Source organism: Poecilia latipinna, unplaced genomic scaffold (assembly GCF_001443285.1).
Source record: "Poecilia latipinna isolate Pla-1442-1.1 unplaced genomic scaffold, P_latipinna-1.0 Scaffold444, whole genome shotgun sequence".
Lineage (NCBI taxonomy): Eukaryota > Metazoa > Chordata > Actinopteri > Cyprinodontiformes > Poeciliidae > Poecilia > Poecilia latipinna.
In genome coordinates, this window is record NW_015113060.1 from 113,224 (window position 1) to 124,809 (window position 11,586).

Below are 11,586 nucleotides of genomic sequence, written 5' to 3' on the forward strand. Positions count from 1 at the left end.
TAATCTAACAGCTTCAGTTACACAACTGCCATTGTTGGTCTGATGCCTTTATGTTTTCCAAATGAGGGTAAGCACTCAGAAAGGAACAGCTCTTAATAGCTGAAGCTATGACTGAATAGTGGCACCATGTGGTCATTCCTCAGTATTACACTGGGAATTAAAAGGATGCCTGACAAAAAAAAAAAAAAAAAAAAAAAAAAAAAAAAGCACAATGCGTGACTCAATCGTGTACACTGCGTACATAATTATTAAGTAAGTGAATATTTTAATCATATCACTTTTAGGTATATTTTCTAAGTCCAAGCTGGATGAATGTTTAATAGATTTAGCAGGTTATGTACATCTGTGTAATTAGGGAGGGTGTGGTCCAAGAAGGCCAACACTCTGTATCAAAAAGTTCATCAAGAGACGGTCAGACTTCACGAATGGAAGGGTGAACCCTGTTGAAAGAAGGCTGGCTACATTGGTGACGGATTACCATTTGTAAATTTCAGAAATTTTTATTGGAAAGTTTTGAGTTGCTTGTTTATAATTCTCGCTTAAAAATAAGAAGCAAGATACACCTGTGGTTTCATCGCAATCTGATGTAATGGTTTTGAGAAATTTCAAGCAGCAAGTAAACGGCAACTTGGATGAGAAGCGAATGAACATCTGAGGAAGCACAGGTGCAGTGTGCTGGGAAAGCAGCATCGGTGCCAGATGTGGGAGCAGACCGTTCCACCTCATTAAAAATGAAAATTGAAAACAAACCTGAACTTTGACTCAAACGACTCTCCATCATGGACAGTCCACCCCCACCTTCTTCGCTATACCCTGCTGCTTCAGTGGAGCTCTTTCTCCACTAAAGTCTCAGAGCTTCGCATTCACAAGAAGTTCGTCCTTAAATCATTTCTGATTTCAGAATCATGACTGAGAGCAGCTGGTAGAATCACATAAACTACTTGCTTTGACAGCAATCATTGTCAAACATTCGTTGAAAAAGCAATGTCAGTGGAGCTCAGCGTAGATCTAGGGTCCAAGTCATGCAGATATGTCACCAGTTTGAATAAAATCCTGAGAGACTGCAGGAACACACTGCAGGAACATCGACACGTCAAGAGCTGAGAGAGAATTGAGTGATAAAGACGTGCCTGACACCTTTACCTCAGCTGAAATGTGCAGCTGCCAACACTAGCTTGGCCAAACGCCTTCTGAAGGAAGCTTTTAAGTTGATTTGAGAAGACTGAGTTATTTAGACGTAACTCCAAAAAGTATGTTTTGGAGTGGTCAAGGTGAGGCTTTAAATTTAAGTACATTGTATCAACTGTCAAGGACAGTGGTGATGGCATCATTATGGACTGTTGCACTGACAGGAACATTGGCGTATTGCACTGATCAATAATGAGCAAATGGCGAATAATAATGAATGAAAATGACCTTCGGGATCATAAACTTAACAATAAAACCCACAGCTATGGGTGTTCCAGCAAGATAAATATCTCAAACCAAACACATCTAAACTGGTTTCAGATTGAAATAAGCTTGCTAACATTAAGCTTCTGGAAAGGCCTTCCCAAAGCCCTGAACTCAAACATATTGGAAAAACTGTGAACTTTTAAAACCTGGCTCCACGATAGAAAACCATCTAAATGAAACACTCACTCTGCAAAGTAATAAAATATGCAGTCATGTGCAAATTATTGCATAGAGAGATTAAACTAAATGTTGGTGGAACTACATGCATATATTTAGCCATTTATCTATGTTTGTAAACCAAAATAATAATAAACAAATCTGTAAAAGTCTCAAATAATTATGACATTTGGATCAGTGGAGTGTGTTTATAATCTGACAGGAGCATCAATTTATCTCCAAATGTAGGTTTTTTTTTTTTTTTATCTGTACTTCCTCAACACAGAACATTATCTTCTATCGGGGTCCTGTATGTGCTGTACTCATGTCTTCCTGTGGGCTCAGATACTTCACACCTGTTTGACAAAACCTGTTGCATAAGATTAGAATCCTTCCTACCATAACATTGTATCAGGAGCAGCTTTATCTCTTCATTATCCAGTTCAGACACTCCAGATGCTAACTGATGGTGTTTCCCATTGCTATTCGCATGTTGATCTGGCGATTAAAATGATTCTCTTCCCTATTTAGAGCGGGTAAAGGTATTACTGCTGTGGGACAGCCTTGATGCATCAACTTTGACATGGAAAAACCACACATCCGTACAAGGAAACCATATTATCGACAGAAAACTGAATTGAATTTCTTGGAACACCTTCAACCTTACACCTGGTATAAGATTCTGGGAAAATACTGACGCTGTGTTGGAAGGAGACGAGGGATTAAAAAGTGAGACGAATAAAGACACAAACACGGTTTGTTTAAAAGTAACATTTGTAAGCTTATTATTATTTTTGTTATCTTGATCACCGTTATAACCTCTGTTATGGTTTGTTCAGTTTACATTTTATTTTTCAAGTTCATTTAAAGTCATTCCAGTCAAAGGTAAACATGATTGTAAATGTTGTTTCCAACGCTATTAAATGCTTTTGTTTTTGCCAGACGGTTGGTCGCACATTCTCACACTGACAGCGAAGGAACAAAAAAACACAGACGGTGACTCACACAGTCTCTTACCTGTTCACTTATACGCACGCAAACTCGCACGCACGCACGCACATTTACGGTGATGAGCAGGAATCAGTTCTGCCTCTCACTCTTTCGCTCTCTTGCTCTCGTGTCTTGAGTTCTTAAGTGCAACTTGTAGAAGAGTGATTTGCTCTCGCAGGGCGCTCCTCAACCCTCCGACCGCAACATTTTAATACCTCACTCTTCCACTGGGAGCCATATGTACACATGGGCTGCGTCACATAACTGTGATCAAGTTTGTTATTCGTTTGTAGGCACAATCTCTTGTCTGTTTATTAACATAGATTCTCCAGACGTGTTGTTTGCACACGTCGGTAAGAAATTCCAGACTTTAGAGATTTTAAAACTTTCACAACAATAATGGACTCTTTAACTACAAGCACACAATTACGTCAGAAAAGAGGATAGATTAAAGAATTATATTAACAGAGTTCCAATTTTCTGTATTTTAGTCATTGCTGTGACTGTAAATGGCTGAGTAGTTTCTTTTTGCCATTTCCTGATTTACGAGAATCGACACACATCTTCCGTACTTGTAACATGTTTTCCTGTCTTCACAAAGAGCGGATAAGAGAGACGGACCTCTGTATTTATAAACAAGGGACACAGAAAGTCATAGATTACTCATTCAAACTCCTGAGACACTGTCTACTTTTAAAAGATATACAAATTCAAATGCTTAAACCAGATTTATTTTATAGAAACGGCTCAAGTAAAAAAAAAGCAAAAAAAAGCGTCTATTTCTAACTTTGTAAAGCAAAGAAAAAAGTTAAAGGTTGGATTTTTTCTGATTTTTTCAGGCAGAGATTATGCCACTGCAATTAAATATCTATTTTGGGGTTTTTATACATCTTTAAAAGAAATTTGGAGGTCTATCATAACTCATTTGACCAGACTTAAAACCATCAAAAAGCTTTGTGGGATGTAGGCTATACTTAAATCATACCTTTTCTGAAATCATTGTCTTCATCGAAGGTAATACAAGAGACCAAGTTTGTTTTAAAGATTATGCCCAAGCAGTTTGTCTTGGTTCTCTTTCCTTAGTTTATAAAGAGCAACTGCAAACAAAAATATTTCACTAAGTTTCTTATGATGGCTAAACTCATCACTATCTTCCAATCAGCTCCTTTTCATTCTGGTGCCCCTGTTTTGTACCCATGTCATTTTCTACAAACTATTTTATACCCCATGTACTTAAACTATTGTGTATGAGTTCATTTTCCCAGCTGCTTAAGTGTTTAAAGTAATTATAGAGATAAAGAGTCAAATCTTGCATTCATACCCCACATGTATGTTGTGTAATAGCTTACTTTCATTGATTATGGTTGACTTGTGAGGAATAGACATAATATGACCCCTTATCAAAACAACACAGGTGTGGACTGTTGTTGGATGTAAAAAAAATAAATAAAAATTAATAAGTTAAAGGAGATATTCCACAGCCCACATTTACATATGGCTCTTTCTATTTTAGTTTGCAATTTTGTTTTACCCCAGATCATCCGCTAAACATAACCAAAATAAACATTTGAAGATAGATATTTACATACACTGTAAAAAATAAAAAAAATAAAAAATAAAAAAGACCACCATTTTTCCTCTGTCTCACAATAAATCAGTCTAAGTTGATTTCTTTTAGGTCATTTAGAACAGCCAAAGTTAAGTGCTGATGAAATTTAGGCAACAACTTAAGTTACAAACTTCCTTGCGTAAAATCATGAAAAATATCTGATGAATCAAGATAACAGGAAGATGGCTGTGGACTTCCACAAGTCGGGTTAAACCTTGGGTACAATTCCCAGGTAACTAAAGGTGTTACCTGTTAAAACAATTGCATATAAGTAGTGGCCAAACTCGGTTCTAACTTCTAAGTTGATCTGTCAGGATCTGTTTACCAGAAAATTATTGTCAGAAATTTAAGTAGAAGAATGGCCAAAATGTTTGACCCAAGTCAAGATAATTCTTCCAAATGTATATTTATTCTTAGTAGATAGAAGGAACTTTGCTCGTCCTAAGTGACCCAAAATAGGAACGTTTTTGTCTGGTTCAATGTGAGACAGGGAGGGAAAAAAATGGACACACGTCTTTTTTACACAGTGTTAATATCTGGTCACAACTGTACCTCATTAATCAGCTACAGAAGAATGGAAAAGAAAACACAAAAAAAAAAAAAACAAACGGAAAAAAGAAAAACAGAACTTCAAGTTAATAATGATTCTTACAGCACATTTCACTTCTGTATATTTCAAGACTTTGTAAATTTCATTCTATGTCTGTTGTGACATTTACACGAGTACCTGAATGCCTCATGTGCCGGTGGGTGAGCCGATGAATGACCTTGTGGGCCAGCCGTCAAGCTCGCAGTCCATCATCATCATCATCATCATCATCATCATCATCGTTCTTTTAATCAACAGTATAATCATCACCTCCATCTGTTTTACCAGAAACTACAGTGAGCCACTCTCTACGGGAGATCATCAGGGTTGGGGGACCGCAGTGAAATAAGGTGCTAGTAACTATTGAAATGCTATATTCTGATGAGACCGAACGATGTCAATGAATTGCTGTATCTCCCCCACCGTAGCACTTAGTTTGCCTCTATAACATGTTTTGTTTTTTTGTTGCTTGCCATACTTTTAACACAACCCACATGTGGACAGATTCTCATTTGTTAGTACCATTTAAAACACTTCTTTTTAACTGCCAAGCATATTTTCTCACTCAAACACAACCAGAACGTCTGATGTAAAGGTTTACAGAGAACATGGTGGAATCTTGGACCAGCGGGGAACTTGTTTTTTGTTTTTTTTTGTTGTTGTTGGGGTTTTTTTACGCTTGTGGCCGTGTGAAGGAAATCTCCTTCCTCCCCGCTCCTCCTCTTCTCGTCTGAACAGTCTGTTGTGAGGAGGCGCAGTATTGCTGAGTGGCTGCTCCGTCGCCATCATGTGCTTTGCTAACCCCAGAGACGTCAGAGGAATATAACTGAGTATTTTAGCGAACAAGACGGAAATAATATCTATCTCTGAAAATTAAAAACATTAACAAACCCTTGCAGTTTCTGTAAATGGCACATTTAAATTCTTTTTTTTTTTCCTTTTCTCCCCCACAAAAAAAAATTACAATATAGTAAAAGATTTATCTTTTAAACGCTCTGTATTTTCTCATTTTCCCTTCGATAGATTGATCAGACATAAATGCAGGATGACACAGTTTAGATGGCTGATGAAACACTTGCATCTGAGCCCAGCGGTGTTCTTTTCTGGGTATGTGTGTATAAACTATTAGCTACTCTGTCTAGTTTCCTAACCAGACCCAGCGCAGATCATTTGTTGGGTTCTATATATTTTCCTCTGCAGATTAGGACAAGCTCCCAGCATTAGGGACGAGAAAAGGAAAGGCAATATCAGTTCAGTTCTGCTGAAGTCTGCTCCTTTCATCTTGGTGCAAGAAACTATGGCAACTAGCCCTAAGAAAGTGTTATAGCCAATCAGGTCCATGAAAAAAAAACAAATCTTCAAATCATTTATAATTGGGTGGCTGGAGTTCTTCCTTTTAAGTGGAGGTTTTAGCTCCTCCTCTCTGGTTGTATAAATGCTTTGAGGGGTGAGCGTGATTCAACAAGCTCACCCTGCGGCCTGCTCAGACGCACAGGCAAGCAGATGCACACAGAAACAAAAACACATTCAACGGCACCTGCACCTGCAAGAACAGGCTGTGTTTAGCACAACTTAACAGTTCGGTCTGTGTCACCGAGTCCCTCGAGGTCTTTCGGTGCTCCCATAAAAAAAGAAAAAGAAAACAGCTGTCCAAACTTACTCGTTTTGCATGTTGACGATTGAAAAACGTATAGCTTAAAAAAAAAAAAAACCCTGCTGCTCTTCCCTCCTGCTTTCTTTATGCCCTCGCTTTTCCCTCCGAGCCAGCTCCCCCACACGCTGACGTCTTCCCCGAAAGGCATGGCGACGCTGACGGCAACACCTGCTGCTAGGAGATGAAGAGGGCGGCAAGGAAGAGCATCGTCACGGTTAGGAGAAGTCGATCCCTGGACGGACTGCTTCCGCTGACACTCTTCTCCAGTTTGGGAACAAATGGGTTGTATTCGTCTGTGAAATAGGAAAAGAAGAAACGATATCTTGAAACAACCTTACCCCGCCGCCGCCAGTGAGATTTTGAAGGAATTTGAAGGAAAGATTTTGAATCGTTTTTCATTTCTCACTTTTGCAGTTTTGGTTGCATGATTGTGAAGCCATTTGCAAGGGGACATTTTGTGTTAAAACTTGTATTAGTACTTACCTTCTTTGGTGAGATTTCATACAAGCTTTCCCAGCTGGTTTATAATACTTTTCTATTATCCACTTATAGTCTACTGCAAGGAAATGTGGTTCTTTGTATTTTGTTTGATCAGGAATCGGTTGATCTTGTGCCAGAAGGGTTTAGCATAAGAGCTTAAGAAAAAAACAGACAATTACATGAACCATTTAATTACTCGCTTTGCACCTATTTACTTATTATTTGCATGTCAGCAAATGATAAGTAAATAGGTGCAAAATGATTTGTTTATTGTTATCAGATGGACGTAAATTGGTTACATGTGGGTACAAAATGGCAGCAAGAATTGCAGATCTGAAAACAAAAATATATTCGTTTGGCAAAAAAAACAACTTCACTGGCAAATAGAAATATGTTAATAGATAGACCATATATGTAATAGCAGCTGTTGTCAGAGCTTTATTGTCTTAATACAGTGACACATTTCTATAACAATCTTAGACAGAGACACAATAAGTGCTGCGAACCTCTTCCAGCTCCAGGCATCTACACCTGGTGATAATCTAAATATAGTTTGTAGTCTTTTGTTCGTGACTAGACATCAACCGTTGATGTGTAATCAATGAACAAAAAGGAAAGAAAAAAAAAAAAAAACAGATGCAGACATCTCGCTGCATGCCAGCACCTCTGAGACATGTGCAGCCAAACACACCCTCTGTAGTCACTTGATTAATGGGCACGGAGGCGAGACAGAAGCACAATTTTTCGTCTGCACAAAAGTCATCTGAGGCTGATTAGTGGTTCTGTTTGCGGTCCAAAGATAAGGAAATAAAGCGGTGACGCTCTTGGTGTTCTCCACCCGCCACTGGTATTTAGTTCCAGAATATTTCCAGCTGCCCTGTGGGTCAAACAGCACAGCAATGACCGGCTGACACCTGGTTTCAGAGCCGGCCTACTCTGGTGTGCTCTGCGGGGCCGTCTAATGAGGTCTGTGCGGCAGTGGCCCTCGGGTTAAACGCTTTGTCCAAGCATGCGGCCGAGGGAGTCGGGACACTCTTGTTACCTCGCTGTGTTTCTCTGCAGCTGACTGACTGAGGAATGTGACTTTAAATACACAAGCAGACTGGAGAGAATCTTGCATAACTGGTCTAAAATCTGGCTCTATGCCTCATTACGCTGACACACACACGCCCCTATTGTCTGTCACAGGCAACAAATTAGTACTGGCAGACGGTGTTGTGAGCTGTCTGTGCATCACTGTATGACCTTGTGGCATGGTGAAAAAAATATCTGCTGTTGATGTAAGCAGCATTGAGCCTGAATGTGTGCTGCTTGGGTCTTCTTTGTGTGAATACTTTTCATCGGAGCTGGTAAAAAAAAAAAATCATATGCAGAGTCCTTTAAGGTTCCATTTTGGGGCCCTACTTATTCAATACCTACATGGTCCCCCTATCTCAGATTAGAACAAGTAACAAGATTAGTTCCCATAGCTTTGCAAATGATGCATAGCTTTACATTACAATGTCATTAGCTGACAATGAACCCATTCAAGGACTGAGCAGATGCATAGAACAAATCAGTGCATGGCTGTGCCGTAATCTTCTTCAGCCGAATAGAAACAAAGCTAAATCTTTATTGACCTAAAGAGGAACAATAAACATTCAGTGCACAGCTTCACTTTTACAGCTGGAAGCTACTGATCAGGCCTGAAATCTGGTAATTTGGTAAAACTAAACCAGTATGAAATGCAGCCTCCATAACAAAATTCTACTGTTACTTCAGTGAAAACAACAAGAGGAGAAAAGTAGCCCCAGAAAACCATCATGGTTTCTGCAAAATACATATATTTTTTTTTATTGTTTGCATTCACAGTTGAGACCCGAAGAGTGAAGTCACGTTAACACAGGTGTTAAATTCAAAATGACATTTTAATTCCTCTGTGAAATGCCAGTAATATCAACCTTGTGCACCAGTGTTGTTGTTTATTTTAAGATCAACATTTATAAAAAAAAAATAAAATAAAGAAAAAGTTGTTTCTCTGCTGTGCGCACGTTTATTTTAAGGGCTTGCTCTGGTGTTGCGGTTGTATGTTTAATTAATTATTCACCAAAGATGTACAGAGTGTCAAGTTGATCAATTGCCATGCAGCCACGGGACAGATGCCTCCCCTCAAGTAGGAGCTAAAAATGACCTTATAAAGAGCAGTCTGTAAATCGGCATCGTTCACAGTTATTGAGTTTCAGATATAAATACAAACACAGCCGAAAGGAACTTCAGAACGTCTTTCATGTGATAATATAATATCCACACTTTTAGAGCAACACCCTGTAGATCAATATAAAGACAACACAATATATTTTTAAATATAAATTTGGTCCTAACATGAGAGAAAATTTATGACAAATATATGGCAGAGTTATAGGGCCATCGTAGATAAAAAAAAAAACAACAAATGACATGGCCACAGAGAAGTCAATTATCACAAAAAAAAAAAAAAACTCAAACATTTCTATATTAATTTTAAATCACATGTGCATCTCATAGCTTTACTGTTTCCATCTTGGAGAACATCTTACATAGTTGTTTTTTTGTTTTTTTTTTTAATTTATGACATTTTTAATGATTTCAGTAAAAATCTGAGGTTTTTATTTGCAGCTTTATGACTTTAAAATATGAAAAAAATATATATTTTTTTTCATAACATGTCAAATAAATTTTTTCTCTTCCCTCGGCGAAGGCCTCAGCACTCAGTAATAAACACAGATTGAAACTATACTTTATACATTTATTTTTAAAAAAAGGGATGCGCAAGAGTGAACAGTCCAGTGCAATGCTCATGAGTGTTTAGGATACTTGGTAGAAAGACGGATTTGAGTTTACAAAGAGTCTCAAAGAAAGGCCCAATAGGCTAAATTAAACTCATCCTGTCGACACCTTTAAAGACTAAACCCTTTGAATATTATATTTCCACGTGATTTTAAGCTCAATTCCAAGAAACGGCAAATTGAGTTCTGAATAATTAATGTCCAAAAAAGAGAGCAGATTTTCAGCGAGTTGTAACACAAAGGGAAAGCGGTAAACATTCTGAGCAGCTTGTTGAAACTTGAATTGCAGGCTAAACGGAACAGAGATTTCAGATGTGTTTATATTTATTCCAATAAACTATTTAAACCTGATAAAAACGCCTTCCGACGATCATTTCAACAGATGGTCTCTTTCAAGCATTGCATGTCCAGGTATATATTTTCTCAACAATTTCCATTGGGCAGCTGTTCTCTAATTTAGCTTTGAAAAATACACTCTAAACTTTAATCCATGTCAAAAAATTTAACCAGAGCATAGGTGAATTACCAGATAATCTTTTAAACAATATTTTCCTCAGCCATCTGCTTATGTGCAGTACAGTAACTCTATAAACTTTATTTCCTTAAAGCCATGTTTTAAGCTATCTTTTAAAGTGTTTTTTTTAATAGTCCTCCAGTATTTCTGAAGTCTTTGTTTGAGCTTTTGTGGATTTTTTTTTTCTTCACAAATTATCTCTCCATTACTTGCTTCTGAAACGAAGAAGTATCGTCAGAACTAAAAAGATGAAGCAAATTTTACTATCCGAAGGTCGGACCTTGCAAAATAAGTAACGGTCTTAAACAGAACGAGGGAAAACATTATCTTCCGCTTGATTATCTACTGTGTGACAAACATTTGCAACAGAAAACCTTACGAATCACCTTATCAAATCTAGAATAATATTTAAGAAAAATGCCAAAGTGGTCTTATCTTTGGTATTGAGATATAACCAAAGAAATTGAAGCATAAGGTGACGACATGTAAAACTGAAGTCAGTTTTTTATGACTTCACTCATGAAAGTCATGACTTCATTACTTCACTTTGGAGTATGGAGTAAAAAGGAACTTATTTAGTTTGAAAAATCATTGAAAAATGCAGTTAGAAATGATTTTTTTTTTCTGCCTTCGTTTGTTATTTTGTATTATTTTACACCTGAGTACAGTTTTTGGGTACTCCACCCACCTATGCCATCGATTCAGAGCCTGCTTTTGGATGTTTTGTTGAATCGGTAGAGGCAAACAGATGTGTAGCAGGCAACAGAAGGTTTCTATTCTCTTGAGCTTTTAGCATCTGTAACGGAACATGATGGATTTAGAAAGGTTGTCAGCCTCGAGGACATTTCACAGTTAAGGTAAAAAGATGAGGCACAGCTTTCTGATCACCATGTCGCTGTGGCTCAGATGTTGCTGTGTGAGTGGTTTAATAGAAAATAACGGGGTTGTATTTTTCTGATGCGGTTGAGATGTGCAACTGCCCTTTAAAGCTAAAGTCTGCATTGCCTTGAGGAAACAAAGGAAGAGAGATGTTTGTATTAATGATGCTAGCAGCACAATTAGTGTTAAATGCTAGAATAAGATGCTAAAGACAGAATGATTTAATGTTACTGTGGTATTACAGCAGCAGCTGCTCTCCATCACGCACAGTGGGATGTCTCCTCTGCTTCTAATGCAATAATTTCTGGTCACTCATTGCAGGAAGGTCACCAAAAATATTTTTGGCACTCCAGTGCAAGTAATATGTCATAGTTCCTATGAACTGTAACCGGGTGGTTTTATTGGAAGGCATAGTTTACATCTAGTGGTTGTAAATTCCCACTGTGGTTTGGGCCT

General features: G+C 37.9%; 1 protein-coding gene across 3 annotated transcripts in view; it reads right to left on the reverse strand.

Moving 5' to 3' along the window:
- Positions 1–2,440: 2,440 nt before the first annotated feature.
- The window catches only part of efna3b (ephrin-A3b), a 99,423-nt gene continuing 90,277 nt past the window's right edge, over positions 2,441–11,586 (reverse strand). For all 3 annotated transcript variants that reach the window (XM_015038536.1, XM_015038535.1, XM_015038534.1), the window contains exon 6: positions 2,441–6,746. In XM_015038536.1, coding sequence (XP_014894022.1) covers positions 6,628–6,746 — 119 coding nt within the window. In that variant the 3' untranslated portion in view covers positions 2,441–6,627. The remainder of the gene's footprint in view (positions 6,747–11,586) is intronic.